This window comes from Antrostomus carolinensis, unplaced genomic scaffold (assembly GCF_000700745.2).
Source record: "Antrostomus carolinensis isolate BGI_N321 unplaced genomic scaffold, ASM70074v2 scaffold10855, whole genome shotgun sequence".
In the NCBI taxonomy this organism is placed as follows: Eukaryota; Metazoa; Chordata; class Aves; order Caprimulgiformes; family Caprimulgidae; genus Antrostomus; species Antrostomus carolinensis.
Window position 1 is genome coordinate 19,951 of NW_010314260.1, and position 25,227 is coordinate 45,177.

At 36.4% G+C, this 25,227-nt stretch overlaps 1 protein-coding gene across 1 annotated transcript in view; it reads right to left on the minus strand.

Moving 5' to 3' along the window:
• The window catches only part of LOC104524642 (UDP-GlcNAc:betaGal beta-1,3-N-acetylglucosaminyltransferase-like protein 1), a gene marked incomplete at its 3' end in the record, with an annotated part of 34,110 nt that extends 13,319 nt beyond the window's left edge, over positions 1 to 20,791 (minus strand). Inside the window, exons 1-4 of the mRNA XM_010167585.1 lie at positions 20,681 to 20,791; positions 20,455 to 20,554; positions 15,391 to 15,455; positions 5,787 to 5,852 (exon numbers count right to left, since the gene is read on the minus strand). Coding sequence (XP_010165887.1) covers positions 5,787 to 5,852; positions 15,391 to 15,455; positions 20,455 to 20,554; positions 20,681 to 20,713 — 264 coding nt within the window. The remainder of the gene's footprint in view (positions 1 to 5,786; positions 5,853 to 15,390; positions 15,456 to 20,454; positions 20,555 to 20,680) is intronic.
• Positions 20,792 to 25,227: the final 4,436 nt, after the last annotated feature.

The following is a 25,227-nucleotide window of genomic DNA, read 5'->3' on the forward strand; positions in this document are numbered from 1 at the left end:
ACAATTTCAGATATTAATTTAAATTAATAAGGTGGAAACTAAAAGGACTGACATAATAAAAAAATCAATGGAATGCGATCATTTTAATAATAAAAAATAGAAAATGCAATGGTTCAAACTAGTGCTCAATAAGCAATAGGTAAGAAAAATGAGGGAGGGGGGAAAAAAAGAGTCATTCTAAGTTGTAAGAGAAATGTGTAACAAGTCAAGGCAAGTAGAATGGCACAGGGTACAGTAACAATACAAAACCCCCTATCTATTAGATTATAACTTTCAAAATCAAGAAATATATGTGTCCAGACCAAAAGAAAATAATAATTTTTAAAAATACGGTATTTCTAAGTTTAGTTTGTGAGCTTCAGTGGGGCTGGGGGAGGGACATACAATGCTTTGGCCCAAAGTTGTGCCTTAAAGAAAGGATCAAGCTCAGCTTTCTCCTTTATTCGCTCATTTCTTCAAATAATTTGCTGATTGTGCAATATTTGTTTCCAGCTTTCCCAGAGGCAGTGGAACAGGTCTGAGAACTAGTAGGGCCATGCATTGTTCACTCGATCCAATCAACTAGCTTGGAGTCACATTCACCATCAAAGACATGCAGAATTTAGTCAGTTAGTTAACACATTCAGATAATGCAATAGGTTAAAAGGCCTTAGGCATTGCAGCTCTTGACCTAAATCCAAGCTACAGAATATGCCAAAAATTTGCTTTAGAGATGCAAAAAAGTGACAATTTCTCATTGAAGAAATGCAAATGGTTATACTCTGTTCTCTCACGTCGCTAAGTATCCCAACATGTTTGAGAAAGAGGCTAGTAATTTTACAACAAAAAGAAAGGTGCTCATTCTGACACTTGTACAGATTCTCTTATTCAGACAGTGAAAAAAAAAGGAAACAACATTCTTTATTTCCATTACCCACATTTTGATTCCAGCTGTTGGGAAGACAGAGGAGACAGTGAGGAAAAGCTTGGCTATTTTATAAGAAATTCTTATAAGAAAGAGATATAAAAATTGGAAGCCACATGCTGTTCACGTGCACAGTCATATTGTGGGGGTGCACATACACTCAAATTAAACAACGGTGAGAGGAAGAATAAAGTAACAACATGCCCAGCAGACAATATAGTGTCAAAAAATATCCAGTATGGCTCTAGGACAGATGAGAAAGGCAGTGGGTTTCGAGTGTGAACATGTCATGTTAGCACCTTTCTTTTCTCCTTCCAGTACCTAGAATCCTTAGAAAAACTGAAAGAGTTCTCAAAGTGCTGTGCTCTTCTTGAAAGCCTCCATAACGGCACAGTGGCTTGGCAAAGGGTGGCCAGGCACCTGGTCCATCTCAGGCTGAGGAATGAAGCACATTCCAGAGAAGCTCTTTAGCTCTCCAAGAGTGTATTCTAATCACATCCAGCAATTTCATTTCAGGATTCCCATAGCAGGTCCTGATGCATGCACTCGGCAACGAGACAACCTGGGAGCAGATATTGCTAACAATCTCATCTCTCCCAGAAACAAAAAGCTCTGGACTTCTTAAAGGGTACTACTCTGCTCAAATAAATAACAGAGTAAATGTGGGGCATAGGGGTGGAAGATTGCATTGTGTGTGCGGTTTGGAAATAATGTTGAAACTGTCCATTTCCTGAGCTACTCCAAACTCAGAAGCTTTGTTCAATGGAGCACTAGTATGTACACAAAGTTGGACCTCCTCCAGAAGAACACAAGTAGAAGTAAAATAAGATATAAAGGCCTGACCTTTTCAGAATTAAGGGAAATGTGATCTTGAATCTTCCCACTCATTAGCTGCCAAGAAAGCATACGTGATTTGTGGTTGGTAAATAGGCAACACCTGGCTTAGTCTGGAGAAATGGAATAGATGCTGCTTCTAGCGATAAACAAAAACTAGAGCTAGAGATTTTATTAACAGTGGTTCATTCTCCAGTAACAATGTAACTCCTTATCTGATTAAAGCATAAGCAAGTTGAAGGCACACTTGCATGCAGTATAACATAAGTGCACATGTTAATGACAAAACAAGGGGAAATGGCTCTAAACTGGAAGAGGGGAGGTTTAGATGAGATATTAGGAAGAAGTTCTTCACTGTGAGGGTGGTCAGACACTGGAACAGGTTGCCCAAGGAAGTTGTGGCTGCTCCTCCCTGGAAGTGTTGAAGGCCAGGCTGGATGAGGCTTTGAGCAACCTGGTCTAGTGGAAGGTGTCCCTGCTGCTGGCAGGGGGGTTGGAACTGGATGAGTCCCTTCCAACCCAAACCATTCTATGATTCTACGTGCCCTGGACGGCTAATGCCAAAAGGCTGGTAGCTGTTATGTTATCACAGGCAGTCCAATGTCCCTGAGCTTTCAGGCTGCTGAAAGTAGGTATTCATATTGAGCTCGCAGAGCTTAAGAATTTCTAGTATAAATACACAAAGTCTTAAAAACTCATGTCTTCTGGAGTGTCCTATTTATAGAATCCCTGTCAACAAGACTTAGATATAATGTAAAATTATGTGAAATACCAGAATGACAATACCAGATGACAAGATGACAGCAGTTCTAGGCAGCTGCATTTAATAAAATAATAATGTATCAGTAATTTGTGTTCTGAGATCCAAAATCCTCTACTCTAAATGTTCCTGATGGGAGAACAGTTCCATCCTACAAGACTTTTTTTAAAAAAGTCTTCAAGATAAGAATAGCTTAACAGAGTAGAGTTTAATTTGCTCTTGCTCTTTAAAGCATGATTAAGTAGGCTACCATACAGGAAATAAAGCTAAGGTCTGCTGGAGTGTTACCCCAGTCATATTCCAGCACCTCAACCTAAGGGCAAGCCTCTTGCTTTTTCAGAAATAGAAACAAACACCAGTTTCTCTGAAGAACAACTGGTTGGAGAGTCATTCCAAAGCCATCTGATATCTTTTGTTTCATTGTTAAGCATCCAGGCTTCAAGTTAGGGTAAGGCAATCTGCATGTAAGAATAACATGAAGGAGGAAGAACCTCAGGGATTAGTTAGGATCTGGGAGATTCCTTTTGGTGGAGAAACTTGGAGACTTTTCATACCTGTAAATCTACAGGAGTAACAACAGTAGACTGAAGTCTCCAATATTAGAGCCCACTGGGAATTCTGGATCTCACTAACAACCAGCAAAGCTAGGATTAAGAACAAAATTTCTAAAAGTACACTGACACTACATAAAGTCAAAAATCCAGGTCAGAAGTTGCAAAACAGTGGAAAGTCCAAGTCTGCAAATTAGAATTTCAGGAACAAACCAAAAAAGGTCACTGCTTCACAGGCATTTCTCAAGCTTCTGCTTTTTTCTTTTTTTTTCCCCCTCCACCTACCCTGGCTTATCACACTGTCTGAAGCTAGGGTCAGAACTTCAAATACATAAAAGAACTTTATTCAAACATCCCCAACTATCTTCCCGGGCCAGAAAACTGAATAGCATGATTATTCTGAGGGCAGTAGAGAGATCATTCTTTTAGGAACAGCAGCCCCCCTTGACATTGGTCAGTAGATTTGTGGCCAGAAGGTCAACTTTTCTCAAAGTAACTCAAGTTGTGTCAGAACTACTAGGGAGCTCTGGACCAAACTGACCTATTTGCTCATCAGGAACAGGTGTTCCCATTTCTCCTTTCAGGCCTTCGAATTAAGAGTTCTGTAAAATACAATATTAACCCAAAAGGTATATTTCACATAGGTATTACAAACATCTTTTATACCTGTAAAATGGAAAAACGTGTTCCATCCAATTCAAACACTGATTCATTTTTGCCCTTCATAGGGTTCAAGGACAAAGAAGAAAAATCCTTACACCTAAAAGGCAACAACACAAGGCAAGAAATAATAGAAAATAAAAACCAGTAGAAGTTTAAAGAAAAGGAAAATCAAAAAAAGAAAACCAAGGTCATTGCCCAAAAAGCTGCAAGGAAACCTTCCAATTCAGTAGAAAGTTGAGAGAAAGTCATGGCATGAGGCAGGCTCTATCTAGATGTACTATGTCTATGTCATATGTGGAGCACACACACATATCTACCATTTTTCTTCAGGTTTAAAGTCAGAGGCCTTTCCATTAATTTCTGAGAATTTTTACACTTTCCTAAATTGAAGAATTTAGGTACTAATATGTCAGGTAACTGAAAGCTGGAAAAACTTATTTCCCATGCTAAATCAGACTGACTTTGGCTAGTTTTATTTAGTAAAGTGCAAAGCTCAAGTTAAGCTTTGCAAATAGGCTAGTAATAACACTAACACAGGACCACAAGTTTAGATTAGTTTAGAACACGGGAAGAACAAGTTTGTGTTACTTGGAATATATCATGAAGACCTTAGGTCTTAGATTTTTCAGTCTACTCAGGCACTTATTATTACTTATTTGATTGTCATTTAATAGTTCATACTGACTGTTGTTAGGCACTGAAGTATCACAGAATAGAAACAAAACTGTTTTAAGTGTTTTCTAACCAGACTACAAGCTGTTTAGTTGAAATTGGTCTATTTTTTAAAAAGTCTTAACATATAGATATAGAAGTCATATAAGTAAGAAATATGATAGCTCTTAACACTAGTTTCCAGAAAAACAAGCTTACTGGATCAACCTGTCTTTCCAGTTTTTTTGTCATTTCACTGCAGAATTACATTAACTGATTCATATCAGAACAAAAACAACTTTTGATGTATCATTTTATTATGCTCATAAAATGAACTAGGTTAACTGCTACTCAGGCACTACTAAAATTTGATAAATTGCATTGTAAGGTTTATCAGATTTCATAAAACACCGAGTACAGGTGTGATGAGCAGGTACACAACCCACCACTAAACAGCAGGTTGTTTGGCAGCCATTCCTCAGCTGAAACAACCGCAATAATCTCTACTTTGAAGCAAGTGTGTTTTGGAGGAAGAGTTCAAAAGGTGTTTAATTCCCAGAGAGCAATAATCCTAAAACTGTCTATTTTGTTCTGAGACCTGCAGGAAATACCTTCTTGACAGATCAAATCAATTGACCTTTCCTTTCCAGATACCCTTTTCACATTGAAATAAATCCCACAGAGAAAATGTGAAAACAATAAGCCTATTTTTGCTGAACACTGTTGACAGGAATACAAACTCAGTTTTCAGTTTTGTAAAGGAGTCTATCTATGTCAATAATATTGACAAATTAAAGTAATAACAAATAATTTATCTTCATGTAAGTAGAACATATACACAAACTCTCTCTAAGAGATACTGGCCCTAATCACAGAAACTTAGTTCAAATAAAAATTACATAGATCATAAAACAACTCTCTTGCAGAATGTTTTTGAGAGTTTATTTCACAAGAATAAAGAATGGCATTCTAACAACGTTTTCTTTCGCAGGCAGATACAGGGAGAAATATCAATTTAACTGTAGCTCAGTTTATTAATGATAACAACCCATACAGACCTTACAGTTTAGAGTTTCTTAAATACTAAAACAGATAAACCACAGCTGTAGCAAATCCTTTTCAGCTTTTCACATTACTTAGTAAGGCTACTTAAAAAAGGCATTTTCCTTTAGATTACATTTATTAGCAAAACCTGTATACTTACTCGAAAAAGTGTATCACTGTCATAACGAGATTTGGTTTACTGAACAGAGAGAATAAACAGAATTCAGTCAAAGCTACTATTCAGTGCAAGGATTTAAAATAAAGGAACAGAATACATTGGTTATAGCCCTACTGTAAAATTTTCATATCCTTTTAAAGATGTATCCGGCACTTTGTAAAAGAGGACCACAGAAATACACACAAGAAAAAAAGTACTCACACTGTTTGGATGTTGAATGGCAGCTTCATGCTGCAGTCTAACTCGCTGTGGCATCATCACATCATCCTGGAATAAATAGCACACTGTTAGTGAACATAAAAAGGGTCACAATACAGTACTCAGACACACATTAGAATATGTTGTTAAATTAACATCATTTTAGTGGCTTGCAGCCAGAAATACAAATGGAACAAGTATTAAGAGAGACTTTATGCTTTTAGTGGATTAAGCTCAATCCTGTTTAAATTGGAAGTGGCCATAACTACGATGTGACAATCATGTTGTGATCTCAACATATATCTTCTGGGCAGCCACACATTATACATTTCTAAAGAAATTCACCATCTCATTAACAACAAACTCTAACAGCAGTACTGGCAGTATGTGTGGACAAGGAACTAACCCTGATTAAGAGTATGAGATTTGACACATTCTAGCAATATGAGGAAATGTTCTTTGTAGTCTGGCTTTACACTGTTTCAGTGATAAGGAAAAGCCTTCAGTCTCTAGATCTATCAATGTGTCATATTCCATGAGCACAAAAAATGAGTATTTGTGAAATGATAAAATTCTAAGGAAAACAAACAAACAAACAAACAAACACATTCATAAGACACGTCAGCATTGACACTGGCTTCAAAACACTGGAATTAAATTTTCTGTTAATACTCTTTCACTTGTAGCATAAAGGTCTATTTTGTTTACATACAAAAAGACAGTTGCCTTTTAAAGAGTTAGTAACCTTGCTATCCTTCCTCAAACAGATAGGAGAGATTCTTTTCAAAACTATTCTTTCCTGTTCAAAATTATATCCTTTCTAGACTATGGTTTTACAGACTATCAAAACGTCCAACTGTAGCACAAATTTTCTTCCCTAAATTTAGTCTTCTGAGGCTTCTACCTACATTCTTTTCCATTTTTGGTGCCATATTTCTTCCCTTGTAAAGGGTCAGTTTAGTCTTTCTTAGATGCTGGTTAAAGCTCACACAGTCTATTTCTTCTAAATGGCCCTACCTTCAAAGCCAATAGAGTGGAAAAAACCCTTCTGATTTCCCAACCTCTGTACATCAGTTACTTCAAAACTACAATTATATTATTTACCATCTAATCTACTTTATCAATAAGGCACCATAATTCAGGTACTGTCAAGCAAATGTTCCAAAAAACCATTTACCTTATTTCCCATAAGAACAACCATGATCATATTTCTTTACGCCAAATAGAGAGCTGATTGTATGAAAACCAGGTTTTAATTTGCAACAAACAACAGCAGATATTTCAGCTGAGCTTTGTTCACTCCTTTATGAATTACAGAGAAGAAGAGAAGACTTTTAGATGTCTTCTTGTTAAAAGAAGAGAACACAAAAGAAATCAATCAAAAAGCAAAGAATTTCAATGCTTAGGACAACGTTACTATTATCTCTTGTAATACACAACATCTGTTCTTGTGCTAAAAGATTCCACTGCTTACGATCCTTCAGAACAGAGATAAATTTAACAGAATTCACACATTCACAAAGATGAAAATTTATAAGGTTAAATTGGCATGGAAGGTATTCAAACCAAATTCAAATATCCTGTTCACCAAATAGGTCCCTGTTGTGTTTTTATAAGCAGACAACTTGACAGGAAAGGTCCAGTTCCCCCTAACAAAACACTATGTCATTTTGATGCTATTGGCAAAACTAAAAAGTCTACAGATTTGGGTCTTAGGCTATCATTGAGATCATCAGTATTCTGTAAGATCCAGCTAAAGAGAGGGCACTATAACCACAAAAACTTCAAAATGCTGCCTTCTTTTAATACATTTTTGTTTTCTACTGCTGGAAAATTCTATTAACTCTTATCCTGAATGACCTTTAAAAATGATTTTAAAAAATAATATTGTCTTTGGGTTGGTTTTGTTTGTTTCTTTGTTTTTTTAAATTAACAGTTTGACACATATGATGCAGTGCTGTATACTTCTGTGATACTTTCCAGGTTCATGGAAGGAGAAAGAAAGAAAGAAAAAAAAAAAAAGAACAACAAAAAAAAGAGCATAGTAGTTTAAGACATTGTCCCAAATAAAATAATAAAGCAATTAGGCAATGAGGAAGAACAGTACAAAATACAAATCACATCCCAGACAAAACTGAGTCACATCAGTCGTTCAGCTTTTTAGAATCAGGTTGGGCAACTACAAAAGAAAGCTAACTGCAAAATCCAACTTCTACACTTCACGGATTCTTTACTAGTGATGCCTGGGCAGGTAACCACACAGTGGAAAATCTTAAGTAATGTGGTTGTATTCTAGACCAATATTTAAAAAACAAATTAAATTCCAATGGGTAAAACAGAAAAGATTTTGCCACATAATAAGAGCACTTAAAATTTTTTTCAGCTTCACAGGCCATTGGTAGGAGTGAGATGCTCAACTATGCACTATACTGGTAGGATTTTATGGAGTTTAATAAACTATAGTATTAGACAACTAAGATGTTAAAATATTGTATCCAGTTGTACACTAAGTAATCACAAATTTTCTATCAAAACTGTTGTTTATGATACTGAATTCAGCAACTGTGTTGCCAGACTTTGGTTTCTACAATCAGATCATCTTTTTTGGTTTAAAACTGAGAACAAACCTCAGTAATTACACAAACACTTACCAAATTATTTTTCATTCATGCCATGTCAGACCAAAAAAAAAAAAAAAGTCCATATCTGAAAGTAGCTGCTATATCTAAAAAGGGAAGTATACTTAATTTATTTCTGTCTCTTAGGTGCGAGTAGGGAAGGTAACAAGGGTAGCAATGAATCACACTGAATATATAATTCTAAAAACCAGAAATTTAACAGAAGTTTTCACTACTAATATGGAAGTCTCTAATGGTTGTTTCTCAACAAATACAAGGCAGACAGGATCAAGAGAGATTTTCCCAATGTAAAAACTGACAAAAAAACAGATTTAAAATAAATGCTAGATAAATGCACACCTTCACTAAGCATACACTTGCAACAGGGTAGCTAAATAAAAAAGAATCTGTAAGTTAATCTGTTTCCATGTGACCCCACTCACTAAACTGTAGAAAAATAAAGAAAAACCTCAGGTAGTAGCTGGGTTTGCTGTGATCTAAATACACATACACATACAATGCAAACAAGGCCAATGAAACAGGTAAACACAAAGAAATAAAGTAACATAAATAGAAACCTACTTTAGGCACTCAAAATAATCCCAAATTTATAGGAATTTTGTTGATTACAAACACGCTCCCTGTTCTCCAGTGTCCATTCTGAGTAGGAAAACAATTTGCTGAAAGATGGGAGAATGAAAAGGACTTTCTTTCACATGAAAAGCCAGCAGGGATTTCTAAACAAGTCCAGATGTGTTTCTGCCAGTGGGGGCTGTGATCTCCATCACCTTTGCAGTCCAACAGGCGTTCTGCCTGCTTGTGTTCCAATCAAATCTATCCCTTCTGCAGAAAGCTGCCTTGCTCCTGTCAACTTCCACACCACTCACAGATGCTGCCAAATCAGAAAAGCCAGTTACACAGTTATCAGCTGGGTTGTTCTCCTTCCAACCAGAGGCACCATTCTTTATAAAAACACATACGACTCATACTGAGCTAATTGTTTTGTTTTACTTTACTCTTATGTTTAGTTGAAGAAAAGGAAAACTAAATCAGTAGACTGAGTTGAAGAATATCACTCAAAGATGCTGTTGTTTCAGCATGCGTTTCTTAAAGCAATTTGGGTAAATTCAAATGATAAGCATTCACTGGCCTCTTCAACCAGGCCAGCTGGACCACACTGAACCTCACAGTGATAATTTGATGATTTTCCCTTAAAAGTGGGGGGTTTTGCACTTCAGGAAGTAAAACAAAACATACAACTCAATATACAATACACATCTACTTTTTAAAACTAATGACAAGTTCACCTAAAACAAGACACTAATTACAGCTCAGTAGTGAAGTGCTTTCCTAAGCTCACATTACAGACTCGGCATCACACGCTTTTACAAAGTCCTGCATATCTGGTTGCTTAAAAAAAAACCAACCAACCAAACAAACAAAAAAACCTGACACACTCCATCCTCACAATGGTAGTACCTGCTTTCCACTGTAGTTATTACACACCAAATACAACCTGTACCAGGAATGTCTGACTCACTGAGAAACAATAGGGCAGCTCCAAAGTCTTTCAATCCATCAAATGGTCATTCATTATCCTGCACCTGCTCAGACAACAGTGAAACCTTTCCTTGCTATTGTTCAGTACAACTCCTTGACCCAAGAAAGTAAAAGGGCTCGGACCTCCAAAAACTGGTCCCTCAACAGGACTAACAAAGCAAATACACTGATCCTAGGCAATTTTCCAGAAAGCAGGTTTTTAAAGAAGCCCCACACTATGAAACACATTAGAATTGTGCACTCTAACGGCCACACACAAGTCACCTGAGCAGGACATGCCCTAATGATCTGTCAGTCCCTGCGAGATCATAGGAGAAAATACTACTTTCTAAATGGAGTAAGAAGGGGACAACAAAGAAAACACTTCAAAATTTAAGAAGCTGACTTTATTGAGCACCTTTCTTTTCTTGAACATGGCAACAAGAAGGTCTACATGGGAGGATATACATGGTGTTCTCGTGGACCTGAGTGATTAGTACCTTCCATCAGTATAAAATGAATTAAAATCTTTTTATGGAATCCCTTAATTCAGCATCACTATCAATTGATCAGGCAATTTTTGCTGCTGAAGCAGCTCCTACCTTGATGCATTTGTTGAGCAAATGCAGACATGTGCCTTCCCATACCTAGCTTTCCTGTAGTCACTAGAAAGCACCTTGGATCTTTCTCACAGATCACTGAAAAAAATGTATGTGAATGTAGGCAGGGAAGGGAAGCAAGTAACTCAACAGCAAAGTCAGTAAACTCAGACAAGAGTAAAACTCTCACTGTCAATTCCAAACACCCACTTTAAGTAGTAAGCAGATGAAGATATGTGCAGTGAGATGTTATGGCAACCAAATTCTGAAGGTTTGCTTCTTCATTTATGAAACAACAAATTAACATTTCACATTCCAGACAGAGGCATTTCATCTTTTTTAATACCTGCACTTCTTAACAGAACAGTAAAAGGAATGATGCCTTCAAGCACTTGTAGTTTGATTCCTTTGTGTTCATTAGTGATTCAGAAACATGCACAACTCTTCTGCACAGAAAAGTCTTCTAGTAATGCAGTTCACCCCTACATCCACTGACCTGCTATTTGAGTAACAGCTTATTTCAGTTTTTTAATCAGAGGATGAAATTTGTAAGGAATAGTATGTTGAAACAACAACAAAACCCAAATACATGCAGAAATCCTTCATTTCCTAAGCTATGTTAATGTTAATTTGAAAGAAAGGAAGAATATTTCATAAGTTCCTCACTGCCTCTAGAGTAATGTATAATCGCAACCAACAAGAAACCCATCTTTCCAAAACTAGCAAGGTATAGAGACTGTAAAAACAAGCAGCTATGTTTATAACTGAAAGCCAGCCTGGAGGCTAGCCTCCCTGAAACACCTACCAAGTCTGACTAGCTAAGGTCCAACCACCTTCTTCCACCACCTTTATGAATACCCTCTCAATGAAGTGTTTGAAGTTTTTGAACTTGAAACTCAAGAAAAGCATGCAATTTCACAGCAATTAAGAATTAACATTCCCAACTTAAATCATACAAGCAAATCTCACAAATGGAAAGGCACAGGTCAACAGCTGCCAATTCAAACAGGGGAATGTCGATTCCGGTGGTCCACCCTCACTTTTGGTGGATAAAACTTAACTGTTTCCCTGCATCATGTTCAACTATTAGCAAACAGTGACACTGTGGCACCACAGTTTAGAGTCATATCTTTGAACTAAGAATCTCAGAAATAGTGATACATTGCCAACAGAGCATAAGACTAAAGACTAAAACAAGTGTGTCAAAAGACTAAAAACGAGTGTTTTCAAAAGACTTAAACAAGTGTGTCAAGGACTGAAGTGAACATGACTGGGTTTGAAATCCTGCAGGTCAAAAAAGGACACATTTTTATATTTCTTCTTTAACAGTCAGAAAGCCTCCAACAACATACTGATTAAACTCAAAATAATGGGAAACTACACAGACTATTAGGATAAAATGAAAGCATGCTCCTCTTTAAAGAAATAAAATTTTGTACAAGTATAGGCATGTTTAAGTAAATGTCAATGAAAATAGCAGTTCAAAGCAGAAACGGGAATTTTTAGTGTAAGAGTCCTGCTGTGCTGCAAGTGGGTAAATGAGTATAACAAAGATGGTAATCACCACAGAAAACTGACAAACTAAGGTTACAATAAAATGCAACTGGTAGATAAAGTCATAAGTGCAGACGATTTGAAGAAGAGTAAATATAACAGTGAAATTTATTTGCATAATTAGTTAATTCTGTTGTCATTATGAGCAAGATTTTCTGAGACTATAAATGTTAAATATGAGCAATTTTTTAAGTGTCCTAAATTTTTCTACTTGTTCTCCTGATGGGAAAAATGCCTCAGTAGCTGAGAGGTGCAATCTGTAACAATAGCCACAGCAAAAAAACTCCCTAATAGCTATTGGTCAAACAGCTGCCACTTCATACTAGAATAGGCTGATCAAATTCTGACAGTTCTGAGCTCTGTAACCTTTTTTTTCCACATTTCTTCCCAATTTGTTGTCCTCACAAATCTGTGTTGAGAGACAGAACACAAGCAGCTTGACTCCAGCTGGAATGGCAAGCAAAACAGTCTCTCTGGAGCCAGTACTTCCAAAGATGCTCCCAAATATGTTTGTACATTCATTTCACTCCTTTGAGTGAAAGGAACATACAAGGAGCCACGAGGTATTTGTCCACCTTATATGAAACTCCTGACCCAGTCCATTTCCCTCCACATCCACCTACAGCAAACCTGAAAGCAGGGCTGTTCTTCTGAAGGTCAATTCCCTGGCATTACTGCAGCACATTCCAAAAGGCTGATATCAACATTCCTTCCTAGAGAGCTTGATACCAGATTGGTGACTGAAACGAAGAAGGTAGGTGGCGTGTAGAAGTGGAGCTGTTAAACAGCTGGCAACATCTGTTTCAGCTATTATCACACAACATTTACTAACTACAGCCAAAATATTGAGCAATTTTTAGAACTATAGCAGTTTCCACGTTCATTTTATTTCCTCCAATCTGTTTTCAGCAAAAAATGGTAGTCACAAGGAGAGATGGTAGAAAATATATTTAAATGATGTCAATCATTTAGTATTACTTTTGTATCAAGATTAGGCTTTTGATAGTTCAGAATGGCTTCTAGCTCAAAAGCAGAAACAGAAATGTGTAGAACAAAAAGTCTTGGTAGATTCTTCCAAGCTTATCTGTACTGTAAGTCATAAAATTCTCAATCAAATCACATTGTAGGTCTTAATTATATTAAATATATACTTATGCTAATGATAACCTTGCAGAAATCCAAAGTCATCACTTGTTACATTCCTTAACAGTTGTAGTTTGTTGCCCTGATGTTTTCTTATCCTTCACAGCTAGACAGAAACTAGAAACAATATAGTAGCATGAAGATTCATACTGCATAAACACCATAAGTAAATAAGAAATTAAGAATTTTGAAGAGATCTCTATAAAAATATTAATTGATTCTATTTAAAGACTTTAATTTTCTAGTTTACTGCTAGTGATTTACAAACCACTAGATCTGTCTGGATCGAAAAGAAAGAATAATCCAAAATTTACCTCAGTAAATTATTCTCCACGGATTTGAGACAGAAGATATCGAGCTCCACAGGACAAGAGAAGAGCAGGTTAATTTCTCACTCACACATACCTGGACTCAGCTAACTTCAGTCAACATAAGTACATATGTAACTCACCCTATGTACGCCCTAGAATGTCCCATAAAATGTGGTATCTGTCCAAGCCTGGAATACCTAAACTTTGCAAATCATAAGTAATTTTTATTTTTTTTTTTCATTTTAGGTATGCAAAAAGCCTCTCTGAGTCACAATATAGGAGTTAAATCCATGGAATCTTTCACACATATTAAACTAGTACATGGTTCTGCATCTACCTGAAGTAAGGCAAAAAGAACTGGATCTCGAGTTCATTCATCTCAACAAAACTGGCATCATTCCAGTTACTTCATGGCATAATTTATAATGTCCATACATTCTTTTAAAATCTGGTGAGTCAGGTGATCAAAGACAGAGCAGCTGATTTTGTGCTTACACTTCCTCAAAATAATCTGTTTATGGAACAGACACTGATGCTCAGTGTTGTATAGAAAATACTTATTTTTGATGTATGAGAAACCAGCCTTTCCAAACTCTATTAATCTGTATATGTGATTTTGAGCTCTGTGTATTCAACTGAAGTTCAAAATTTTGTTTCTGAGATACCCATGTATACCCAGACATATCAGATATTGCATTTCAAAGCTTCACCCTCCCTAGACTTATATACAAATATTTCTATGAAATACACTCTGTAAAACAAACCAACAAACCCCAAACCCAACAAACTGTTAAAGGGAAACGGAAACTCAAAGAAACTCATTTAAAAAAGCACACTGTGTTGCTAAATACAATAATAACTTAATAAAAGCAAGAAAAATGGCCAGGAAAGCCACCTGTAAAGCTTAATTTCTTAAATGGTAAGACAAGAAATTTCTGCTGCATTGCCTTGGGTCAGAAGAAATACACCACCACTTAACCATGTCTTGTAATAGTACACTGAATAATTAACAAAATTTTAACACATAAATAAAAAAATCCTTCTATCAAGCCGATACAACAAATGGAGTTTACAAACTGAGAGACCCAAATTAAAACCTGTGTGGTTATAAGGCTGTAGAGTTTACATCTCTGCTCTCATGACACTTTCAAATAAGCACAGACAATCATAACATTAAGCTGAATCCTACCTGAAAACCTACACTTTCAGCAGCCAGTTCCTCCTAGTACGACATTAAACCACAGTTTAGCTCCAATTCACAGGAAAGAATCAATCTTCAGGTGAAATTACATGAGATCAGTGAGCCTTAAAGGTCTTGCTCTTCTTGCCTGCTCCTAGCCACACAGCACCATTCCTCAGAGCAGCTATGCACATTTGTGAAACCCTTCACTGCATATTAAGCTGCATAAAGTCAGATAGTTATCTGAGGGTTAGTGAGCTGAATGGGTTCACAGAAGGTATCCAACAAAGGACAGAAAAAAAATTCAAGATGAAGGTGAGACCTCTCCTATTTTGCATCAAAAAGCCAGTAGATTAGCTCTTGGTTTCTGATCAATAAAATTTTCTGAAGAATGTGGGAAAGAAAAATCCTGAAAACATCTAACTACCAACCTGGCCCAATCCTGCTCACAGTAGCTTGTGAAATGCGACAGGATCAAAGAACGGTGTAAGGCTGAAGGCTTCCTACAGGTTGGAAGATAATTTTATAATTTATAAATAGTACCCAGCATGTTTAACATCCAAACACCATTATACAGCTTGTCTTTAAGGCAAACCAACAACTACATTAAAAACAAAATAATTTTATTGATAAAACTAAGTTAGACAAGATGCTTTAACTTACTGAATCCAGAAAGCAGAGGTAGGTTCCGGAGCTCTGAATTACTGCTTGATTTTTAGCAAATCCAACTGTTGAGAAAACAAAGATAAAATCATGTGGCAGTTTTTACCTTTCCATTTTGTTAAGTCTTAACTACAGTCAGGAACAGGAAATACAAAAGTCACTATCAGGTAAAGTATGCAATTTTCCCATATTTAAAACCAAGTAATTTGTAAATATTTAAACAGTATGCCAATTTCAGCCGTAATCACTGAGTGTTTATCAGTTGTATGTGTTAGAATTCTACCACCAAGCAGAATTAAGACTACTTTTGCTAGGCCTCCACAAAGACATAACATGTAATACATATCCTGAAGAGTCCAGCTACTTGGGTCTCACATCCAGTACCTCAGATCCCGACCACAGAATCACAGAATTATTTGGGTTGGAAGGGGCCTTTCAAGGTCATCTAGTCCAAACCTCCTGCAATGAGCAGATGCTGAAAACCACTGGCTGTCTATAGATACTGATCTCTTAAGTCATAACAAATAGTAATAAATCATAAAAAGGCAAAGACAGAACAAGAGACTGCTAGACTGCAACTTGTTCCTCCCATCAGGGGCTAGGTCTTCAGAAGGACTAAACAAAAAATGTTCAGTTCTTTTATGCCTGTTAAACTATGCAAATACAAAAACTTCACGAGCCATTTACGTAATCACATATGTAATGCAGAGGGGAGCCAAAGCAGAAGAATGTAGGAACAAGGAGCACAAACCTGGCTTATTTATGCCATAATGTGTTACACTTCCAATCTATGGAAGACCACACTGAAATATAAATACAGTCAAATCACAACATTGACATCTAGGGTCTTTTAGTTTCTGATCCTCTGACACTTGTTGAATCTTTTACCAAGCCATTTCAGGAAGCTGAACCAGAAGAAAACTTTTTTGTCAGCTTAATTTCTGAAGCAGATGACAGCACTGGGGGGTTAAACAAATGGCAGAGCCAGAAAAAAAGCTGGGGAGCAGGAATAGACAGACAAGAGTAAGGATGGGACTGCAGCAACCAGCAGTGAGATGAACTCAGCTTACCACTGAAACACATCTGCAAGGTAGAAGTGTTTACCTGAGATAACTTTTGTATGTAGACAAGGTCCACCTAATAACATTCTGGTCTCCTGGGCAGCATTATAAGAAAAGACCACACTATATCCAGTGTTATTCTGAATAATGCTATATGAACTGTACTTGGTCATATATGTAATGTTTAAGCTTTGTTTATGGAACCAAGTCAGGGAATCCAGCAAAAGACTGCCCTGAGATACAAACCAAATGTTGTGAAGACATGCAATACTGTAGGGCTTTTAGTCTTTAATGGGAAAACTGGAAACGTAAAGCCAGAAAATCTTGCCATGAAGTGGCAAATAAATAAATAAATAATATTATCCCTAAAGTTCCTGACTTTGCATTTGAAAAAAAGCAGACTTCTGCAATTCTCTACTCTTTTTGTGTGATACAGATTTAAGTTTGCTCAGGAAACAAATTTAACTGGGCTCAAAGGTTCACACAGACTGAACGCACATGCTCCTTGGTTATTTTGCTGAGTTGTCCAAGTACAGAAAAAGACTTATGACTGCATTTCTTACTGCCTCAAAGGAACATTATGTCAACTACCAACAGAACACTACTAAGAAAGGCTCTTCCTTATAATTTGTGTTATTCTTTTCGTACGTATTTTGCATATTCTAATCCTCACCTTAACTTCTCTTCATCACGGATTTCTTGGAGTTATTATCTTACAGTGTATTTACATAATACTTTTCATACACTTATGAATATCTAATCTCACATATACAGTTACTCTCATTATCCTTCCCATTGGCAGTAAAAAAAGCAGCTGGCAAAGTCAGCAGCTACCACAACAGCAGAGCTGAATCCTGGCACGAGCAGTTTTAGTAGGAAACAACTGATGCAAGTGAGCAGGTCTGGACAAGCCAAACGAGCAAAACTTTAATCCTGCGGAGGGAAAAGAATGGGAAAGAACTGCATTTCCCCAACATCAATCAAATCCATACTCTTGCACATCATCACTACTTGTAAAGCAGCCTGTACTTAGATTTCAGTGCTGTCATTAGTATACCCCCATATTTCAATACCCTTAAGTACAAAATAATTAAGTACTAGGAATCAATAATGTGGAAAAAAAGAGACCCAAAGGCAACTACAAAATGGCAATAATATTATTCTGTGAACTTTCAGAAATATTTCAGATCTCGTTTTCAAATAAAACACTTTAAATAAAATCATGACATATTTAGTATCTGTTATGAGAAAAAGTTGAAAAATATTTCTTTCTAAGATTAAGACAGAAACCATCCTGAAGCTTTTCATACACCAGCAATTATTTTTTGAGGTGAGAGAAGACAAGACACGTACTTTAAAAATTATTAATAAGAGAGATATGACTCCCCATAGAAGAAATCAGATATTAAAAGCTGTTTCACCACAATGAATCCTATGTTTGGCATGAGTAAATAATTTTCTTTAATATTACTCTACTGAACAAAATCAAATGTTTGTGCCAGGTCTCTGAGTTTTGTAAAGCCTGCTTACTTGGTGAAAAGAACCTGTTACCATGGTTACAGCCGTAAAAACTTAAGCCTCAGTGAGATATTAACATTCCTCACTCTTGGAAAGAAAAAGGTTTCCTTTTTTTAGGCAAGTGACCCTTTCTTTTTTTCTAGGTTCTCCCCCCTTCTTTTACATGTTAGAAAAGAATCAGAAATAAATCCTAATCTTGTGTAAATAGTTGAAGATGTGAAGCCTGACTAGTACATTGTTTCTGTACTAAAGCATCTTCTTTTAAAGGAAAGACTCCTTACAGTTGTAACTAGTCCTTAACATAATAAAAGTAAATCACTGAAACCAAACAAATACTATGGATTTCAAGGAACCTGCTCCTAAAACGTAACAACCATGAAGAAAAGATGTCCTCATTTTAATGGTGACCCGAGAGTGACTTCCACATGAATAAGCTTGGTTTTGTTTTTTTAAAGGAACTATGCATTTCATACTATTATTTAAAACAATGCTCACAGCTGCATCCCCCGCCCCCAATTTATTAAAGATTTGTTCAGGTTTCAGTGATCCCAACACTGACAACTGCATGTTAAAACAAAAATTAATCTGACATGTCTCTAATGGTACAAAATACTCCTTGTAGTTCACCACTCGAACTTAGTTTTAGTTTCAGTTTCCTAAATTGCAAAGAATTTTAACATAAATTATTGTCAAAACATTGCACCTGTGTTAGAACTCGTTTACACACAATTAATACAACAGTCTGTTAGGAACAAGACTTTATTCATAGAAAAAGTTTTTTAAAAATGGAAAATATATGATATAACAAAATGGTATTAACAAAACATTGCTAACCAACTTTACCAGGTACCATAATTAATAACCTCTAGTATTATTCTTTGACTTTTTTCCCCAAGAAATCACAACCTGCTTAGCTTCTAGATCAACCACTAAGAGAAGTAAGATTTGAAAGAAGACTCAATACTTGAGGGGCAAAAAAAAAAAAAGGAAGACAGATAAATTTCCAGGAAGACAAGCAATTCTTGACATTGCTCAACTCCAGCTTTACCAGCTGTCCAAAAGAGAAAAATTCTCTCTACAAATCTTGTCTGTCTTTTGTCATCACCGGCTAAATAATGCTAATATTACAAGTTTCACTGTCAAAACAACAACAGTTCATGCTAGAGATATTAAAATACTAAAAATATTTATAGTAACAGCTATTCTGTGTTACTGCAGTATTGCCAGGTCTGACAAAAGTTTAAAAAACAGCTTTAAAGAAGTCTATAGTCAAAAGAAATGACAGTAAAAAAAGCCAGGGGCCTATACCAAGTTGGAGATTAATTCAATGCACAAACTCCTATTTATTTGTGTGTTTCAACAAGGGGATGAAAATTAAGCCTTCTGAAACAGAACTGGGCTTTTTCACAGTAAGAGCATTTTGAGGAGACTGGAATAAGCCTAGGTTTCTTTCCAGTTACAAACAAGATATTTTGTTGAAAAACAGAAACTGAAGAGATTTTGTGGTATAGTGTTTCCAGTGTGCCTTTTAAGTGAGATAACTTGAAAGACACAAATTTGGAATCAGTTTTACATCAGTTCCTATCCCTCTATTCATTGTCACAAAATCTAGAATGACAGAAACATCAGGTATACAGCTCCCACATAAAATGTGAGCACACTGTTCTCCTTGCCTTGTCCTCTTGTTGAACACAGACATGACCTTCCAACTCCAATGCCATTCAACACCAGCTTCTTCAAAGAGCAATACACTTTTATTTCTATTTTACATTTTAGCAAGCTTGCCTGCTAGAAAGCCCTACATATGAAACAACCAAAACAAACAAAAGAAAAACTATTAGCGAGATCTGTTTGTTATCTTCTCCAGTGGGTAAATGTAATTAATATTAGCATGTAAATCAACAGGGACTCATACCGTACACCTATCTGGTAGCTCATAAACATATTGTTTTACTCCCCGTGTAAATACGTAGGAATTTAGTGAGCATTTTTAGCTCACGTCAAATGTTTTCTGAATCTGATCATCAAAGGGACGTCAAAAACATATTTTGTGCTATTTCAGGTTCTATTCTACAATACTGAAAGACATGCATTTACCTTTTAAAACATTCTGTAAGAAATTCTGGGTTTCTTCTTTCTTAAAACCCATCTCCTGAAGATAAATCACATCTCACAAAGCCCCAGTAAAATTGTAAGCATTAACAACATTGTGTATACTACAATTAAACAAAATTCTTTTGCAGAGTAGAGCACAAGTGTTAAGCCAAGTTCTTCTTTCCTGGACGTATAAACAAATTCTCCAGAGCCGAAACCAACTGGGCCAAATTCTAAGCTGGAATAAGCTTTTGAACAGAGAGCTCTGGAAAACAACGTGGTTTATTTCCATTGCAATGCAAGCGGATACAAAGACACTTTTCAAACTGAAAACTAGAAGATGTCTGCAATAACAACCTAACTCTCAAAAAATAACTATTAAGCTACATACCACCTCGAGGCTGAGATGAAGCATTACTACCAATGATTACTGGAACACCAGCAGCTTCCAACTTGATCTTCCATTTTTCAATTATTTCAGCTGAACCGTCCTAGAAAAAGTACGATAGACGGAGCTATTTTAACTTGTATGGGAAACCAAACACAGTCCAAACCAAAAATTCCCATCAGAGACAGTATTTACTTGGACAGTATTTTAAATAAGGTCTGAAACATACCTTGCTGGCATCATTAAAAATTGACAGCTCCATGGTTTCTTTAAAATCCTGTTCCCAAACTGACTTCAAGCACTCATCTAACCAGCATTCGCTGTTGTGAACAGGCACAATGATAGACTACAAAAAACCAAACAAAAATCCAAATGTATGGCAGCAACCACTATTTGTTTACTTACAGTGTAAGAATATTCATTACAATGGGGAAGTGCCAGATCCTTCTGAAACTACCTTTCACAAAAAATGCACCTTAAAAATATAAAAGTAGACAAAATTCCTTTATTTTCATTATAAATATATGATTTGCTTTCTTCTCTATCAAACTCTTTTCTCATTTTTTGAGTTCTACAACATGGCTTTTGGTAGATCTCCCAGGAAACAAAAGACACTGCTGAACAAAAAATGGTGACATAATATCTAGCACACCACACTAACCTGTTTCTAGTATTCCTGCATTTCTTACGACGCTTTCTACTTCAGTCTGCCATTAATATACCTTACTCATCAATTTTAATTTAAGCTTACTACCTAATTGGAGATGCTCATATCTGCAGCCTGTACCCTTGGGCTCTAGCCAAATTTTTTAAAAATTATTCTACCTAAAAGCGCTATTAATGACATCAGAAGATAACACAGTTCCGTAGTCTCCGTTTCAATCGCAGGCTTTCCTGTTAGAGCCTCTATTACAGCCACACACATGCAAAACATCAAAACTTATCCAAAATATTTTAAAATTGGTTAGAAACCAGAGACAGGTGATTTCTCTGTTCAGTTACTCACCGCGTTTCTAATTACCCCCCAAAAGCTGATACTTTCTCCAAATTCTTTCAGTAACTCAAAAATGAACACATTCCGTTCACAGAATGCAAGTCCCCAGAAACCAGCACAGCACCACACTGGCCCTGTTTGTCACGGGAGAGTCCAAACCTGTACCTGTTCACAACGCTCAGAGATGGGCAACTTCAGGCAAAGAGCCATGTAACTTGGAAAAGTCTCATGGGACGTTTTAAGAAGTTCCTAGAAATAGAACTTAAACTCCTTATCATGTGGTGTAACCATAAACCCATAGTTTGAAGAAAGGGAGCGGTAGTTCCTACTGTGAGCACGTGAGAAGCTCAGGAAACAAAATACTAGAAGAATATTGAAATGGAATTATTGAAGATTTAGTGACATGCGAGCACGTGTAGATTCATAGAATCATAGAATGGTTTGGGTTGGAAGGGACCTTAAAGCTCATCCAGTCCCAACCCCCCTGCCAGCAGCAGGGACACCTTCCACTAGACCAGGTTGCTCAAAGCCTCATCCAACCTGGCCTTCAACACTTCCAGGGAGGAGCAGCCACAGCTTCTCTGGGCAACCTGTTCCAGTGTCTGACCACCCTCACAGTGAAGAACTTCTTCCTCATATCTAATCTAAACCTCCCCTCTTTCAGTTCAAACCCATTTCCCCTTGTTCTGTCATTAACTGCCCTTATGAAAAGTCCTTCCCCAGCTTTCTTGTAGCCCCTTCAGGTACTGGGAGGCCACTATAAGATCTCCCCGGCAGATTGTGTGACTATATGCAAAGTCATACATTAATAGGCAGATACATCTTGTGAACATTGAGGAGTGTATTTTTGGTTTCTTTACAGAGTGTGAATGGATGTACACGCAGGTATTAGAGAGTATGACGTGTGGAATGATAATTAATAAGAAACATAAAAATATTTCACAGCAAAATAAAAAAACCTATACTCATCTAAAATGCAGGAACATACTGATTTTTGTCAGGATGCTGTAATTGATGAAAGGGGTATTTAAAAGAAGTAGAAGAAAAGCTATCTAAAATTTTAAGCAAAGCAGGTATTTCACCTCTGTTTTGGAGAGATAAATAAGTAAAATAAGGAGAAATTAAAAAAATAAAAATGTGAAATTGATTACAAAAAATTGCAATTACAACATACAGACAAAAAATATTTCAGAACTATGTTTCAGATGCTTTGAGCCTTAAAAAAAATAAGCAGAAATTTTAGATTCTAAACCAATATATTCCATTTTAATGTCTTTATGTCTAGATGGCAATTAAAATACGACCCTATATATATATATTCATACTAATCAATCTAACACACTGATTCTGAAAGAAAAGGGTTCTCCAGTTCTTCCAATGACAACATAAATTAGTTACAGTTCTGCACATCCAGAAAAATAAATGATTTTCCAATTAACTAATTTTCAATTTTCTAATTAACTCTATAAAAATTTGATTGTGCCATCACAAACAAGCTTGATATTGGCTTGAAAACTAGAACTTCTTTGCTTTTTTTCATAATGAACTCCTGTTTTAAGTGAGGACAGTAGTGCAAACTATTAAGATTATGTTAGGATCTCTCTGTTTAGTCTGAACTGAAAATAGAAAAAGCAGCACCTTCACAGCAGCATATATAAAACAATCCATAAACACCTGATCGCACTGAGGTACTCTGAACTCAATATAATAACTCATAATATATTAGCATGCTTCTGAATACATTACTGTGAACAAGTTCTACTTCCACAGGACTATCACAACAACGAGAGCGAGATGCCTGCCAAAATAAGGTTACAGAGCTGAATTCCTGACCACACTTCTGTGTAAAACCTGAAAACAAATCCATACAAATAACTGTACACAGCAATTTGATTCAAACATCAGAGTACTGCTAACATTTATACTAAAGATTCGCTAGGTTCTACCATTCTTACACAGTTCACTGGGCTTGTATTTACTTTTTTTAAGCCAAAAAGAAATTAAAAATACCACAGAGCTAAACTTTCATTTCTCTCTAGTTCATTTCTACATTTGTAGCCTGACTTAAAAGTTACAGATGGCACTTGTCCTGAACTAGGCATTTGTAAACTGACCTTTACCATTGTATGGCTGTATCAGAACACTTCAGTCCCCTCAGCTCATTTAAAGAAGGAAAAACATGAACCAGGGCACTATTTCACCTACAGGTGCAGATTCATATTAAAAAAAGCCAGCTGGTAGTAACCTCAGGAGACTCCATCTATTTCTTCTGTCCCAAAACAAGATCAACTACAGCTGTATCAGTGCTGACAAACCACAATCTTCAGGGACAGAAACACCAGCCTTGCTAAGGCAATTTCTAAAAGCAGACATAAGGGAGACCTGGAATACAGTTTTCCCTGTGTCCAAAGTCCTTTTGCTGCAGTTTATGCCAACTCATACTTCCCAATCCCAGCACATATTGTTATTCCAGTTCTCTTTGCAGCAGCCTTCTATATAGTCAAAGACTGTTACTGTAACAGTGAACTACAGAAATATGCATAATGCTCTTTCAAAGTAATTTTGAGTCAACACAGGGACATAAATTGCAAACAGCTAACTTATTTTTGTCATTACAAGATCAACTGAGTGACAACTGAGTCAGAATTATAATTTCATTAGCTCAGACTGATTTATAGCAGAACCTAACAGGAACATTGTCATGGCCTACGAGACAAGTGCAACAGTTAAAATGCAGAACTGTTTAAAAGATCGGGATTTGACATTGTCACATTACCTGGTTTTCCCTGAACTTCACACATTCTAGAGTAAGACCTGAAGCGATTTTAGGTATGTTTAGTAATATAGTTCTGCCATCACTAAGCTGAAGATAATGATTCTTGGCTTTGCTGCAAAATGAATGTTTATGTATGGCAAAAATGACAGAATGCAAAATGGTTAACAGGTAGTCCAATCCTCTTTTCTCTGCAAATTTATTAATCAATCAAAAAACCTCTCTTCTTCCCTCAACTAGACCACTGAAAAACAATACTTCAATCATAAGACTGAAATGGAGAATTGTGAGGTTAAAAAAAAAGAGACAGAAAACGTGCAACTGAATGTTTTGCATCAAAAAAAATCTCTTACTTCTGGTACTACCACCGTCACCCTCTACTGAGAATATATATGATAAAGAACATCAAAACAAATGTTAATTTCCATTTCCACACATTCCATTTCACATCTGCCTCCATATCTGAACGTGGAAAATAAATAAATAAAATAAATACATTTAAAAAAATCATTTTAACACTGCTGAAGATTTTATGGAAATGTCAGAAACTTATTTTTAAATTAAGTTTTCATATGAGTCACTATTCCAAACCATTTAGAAACTCATGGTTGTTGGCAGAAACACACCAGTCTTGTCAACTCTTATATGACAAATACTTTTGACAAACCCAGAAAGATTTCCAGGCCACAAACTCTGACCTGTCGTTAGGATCTGACACTCCGTGAAGCTGTGAATCAGTTTTACTGGCCCACTGATCTGTATGTTGTTGCTTTTCAGATGTTTACCTCACACTACATATAAACTGGTGCCAAAACACATCAGTTGCATGTGTACGATTTTTTAAAAGAAAAACTAATTTTAAAAAATCTATTGTTCAAGGGAGTAACAAAAGAATCAGATATGCTAAGAAAAAAAATATCTTTTCAAACCCCACGTACCCAAACATGCCGGGCCTACCAACCCGTAAGGGCAACCCGCACCCAGCCCCGACCGAAGCCCCTCCCGAACC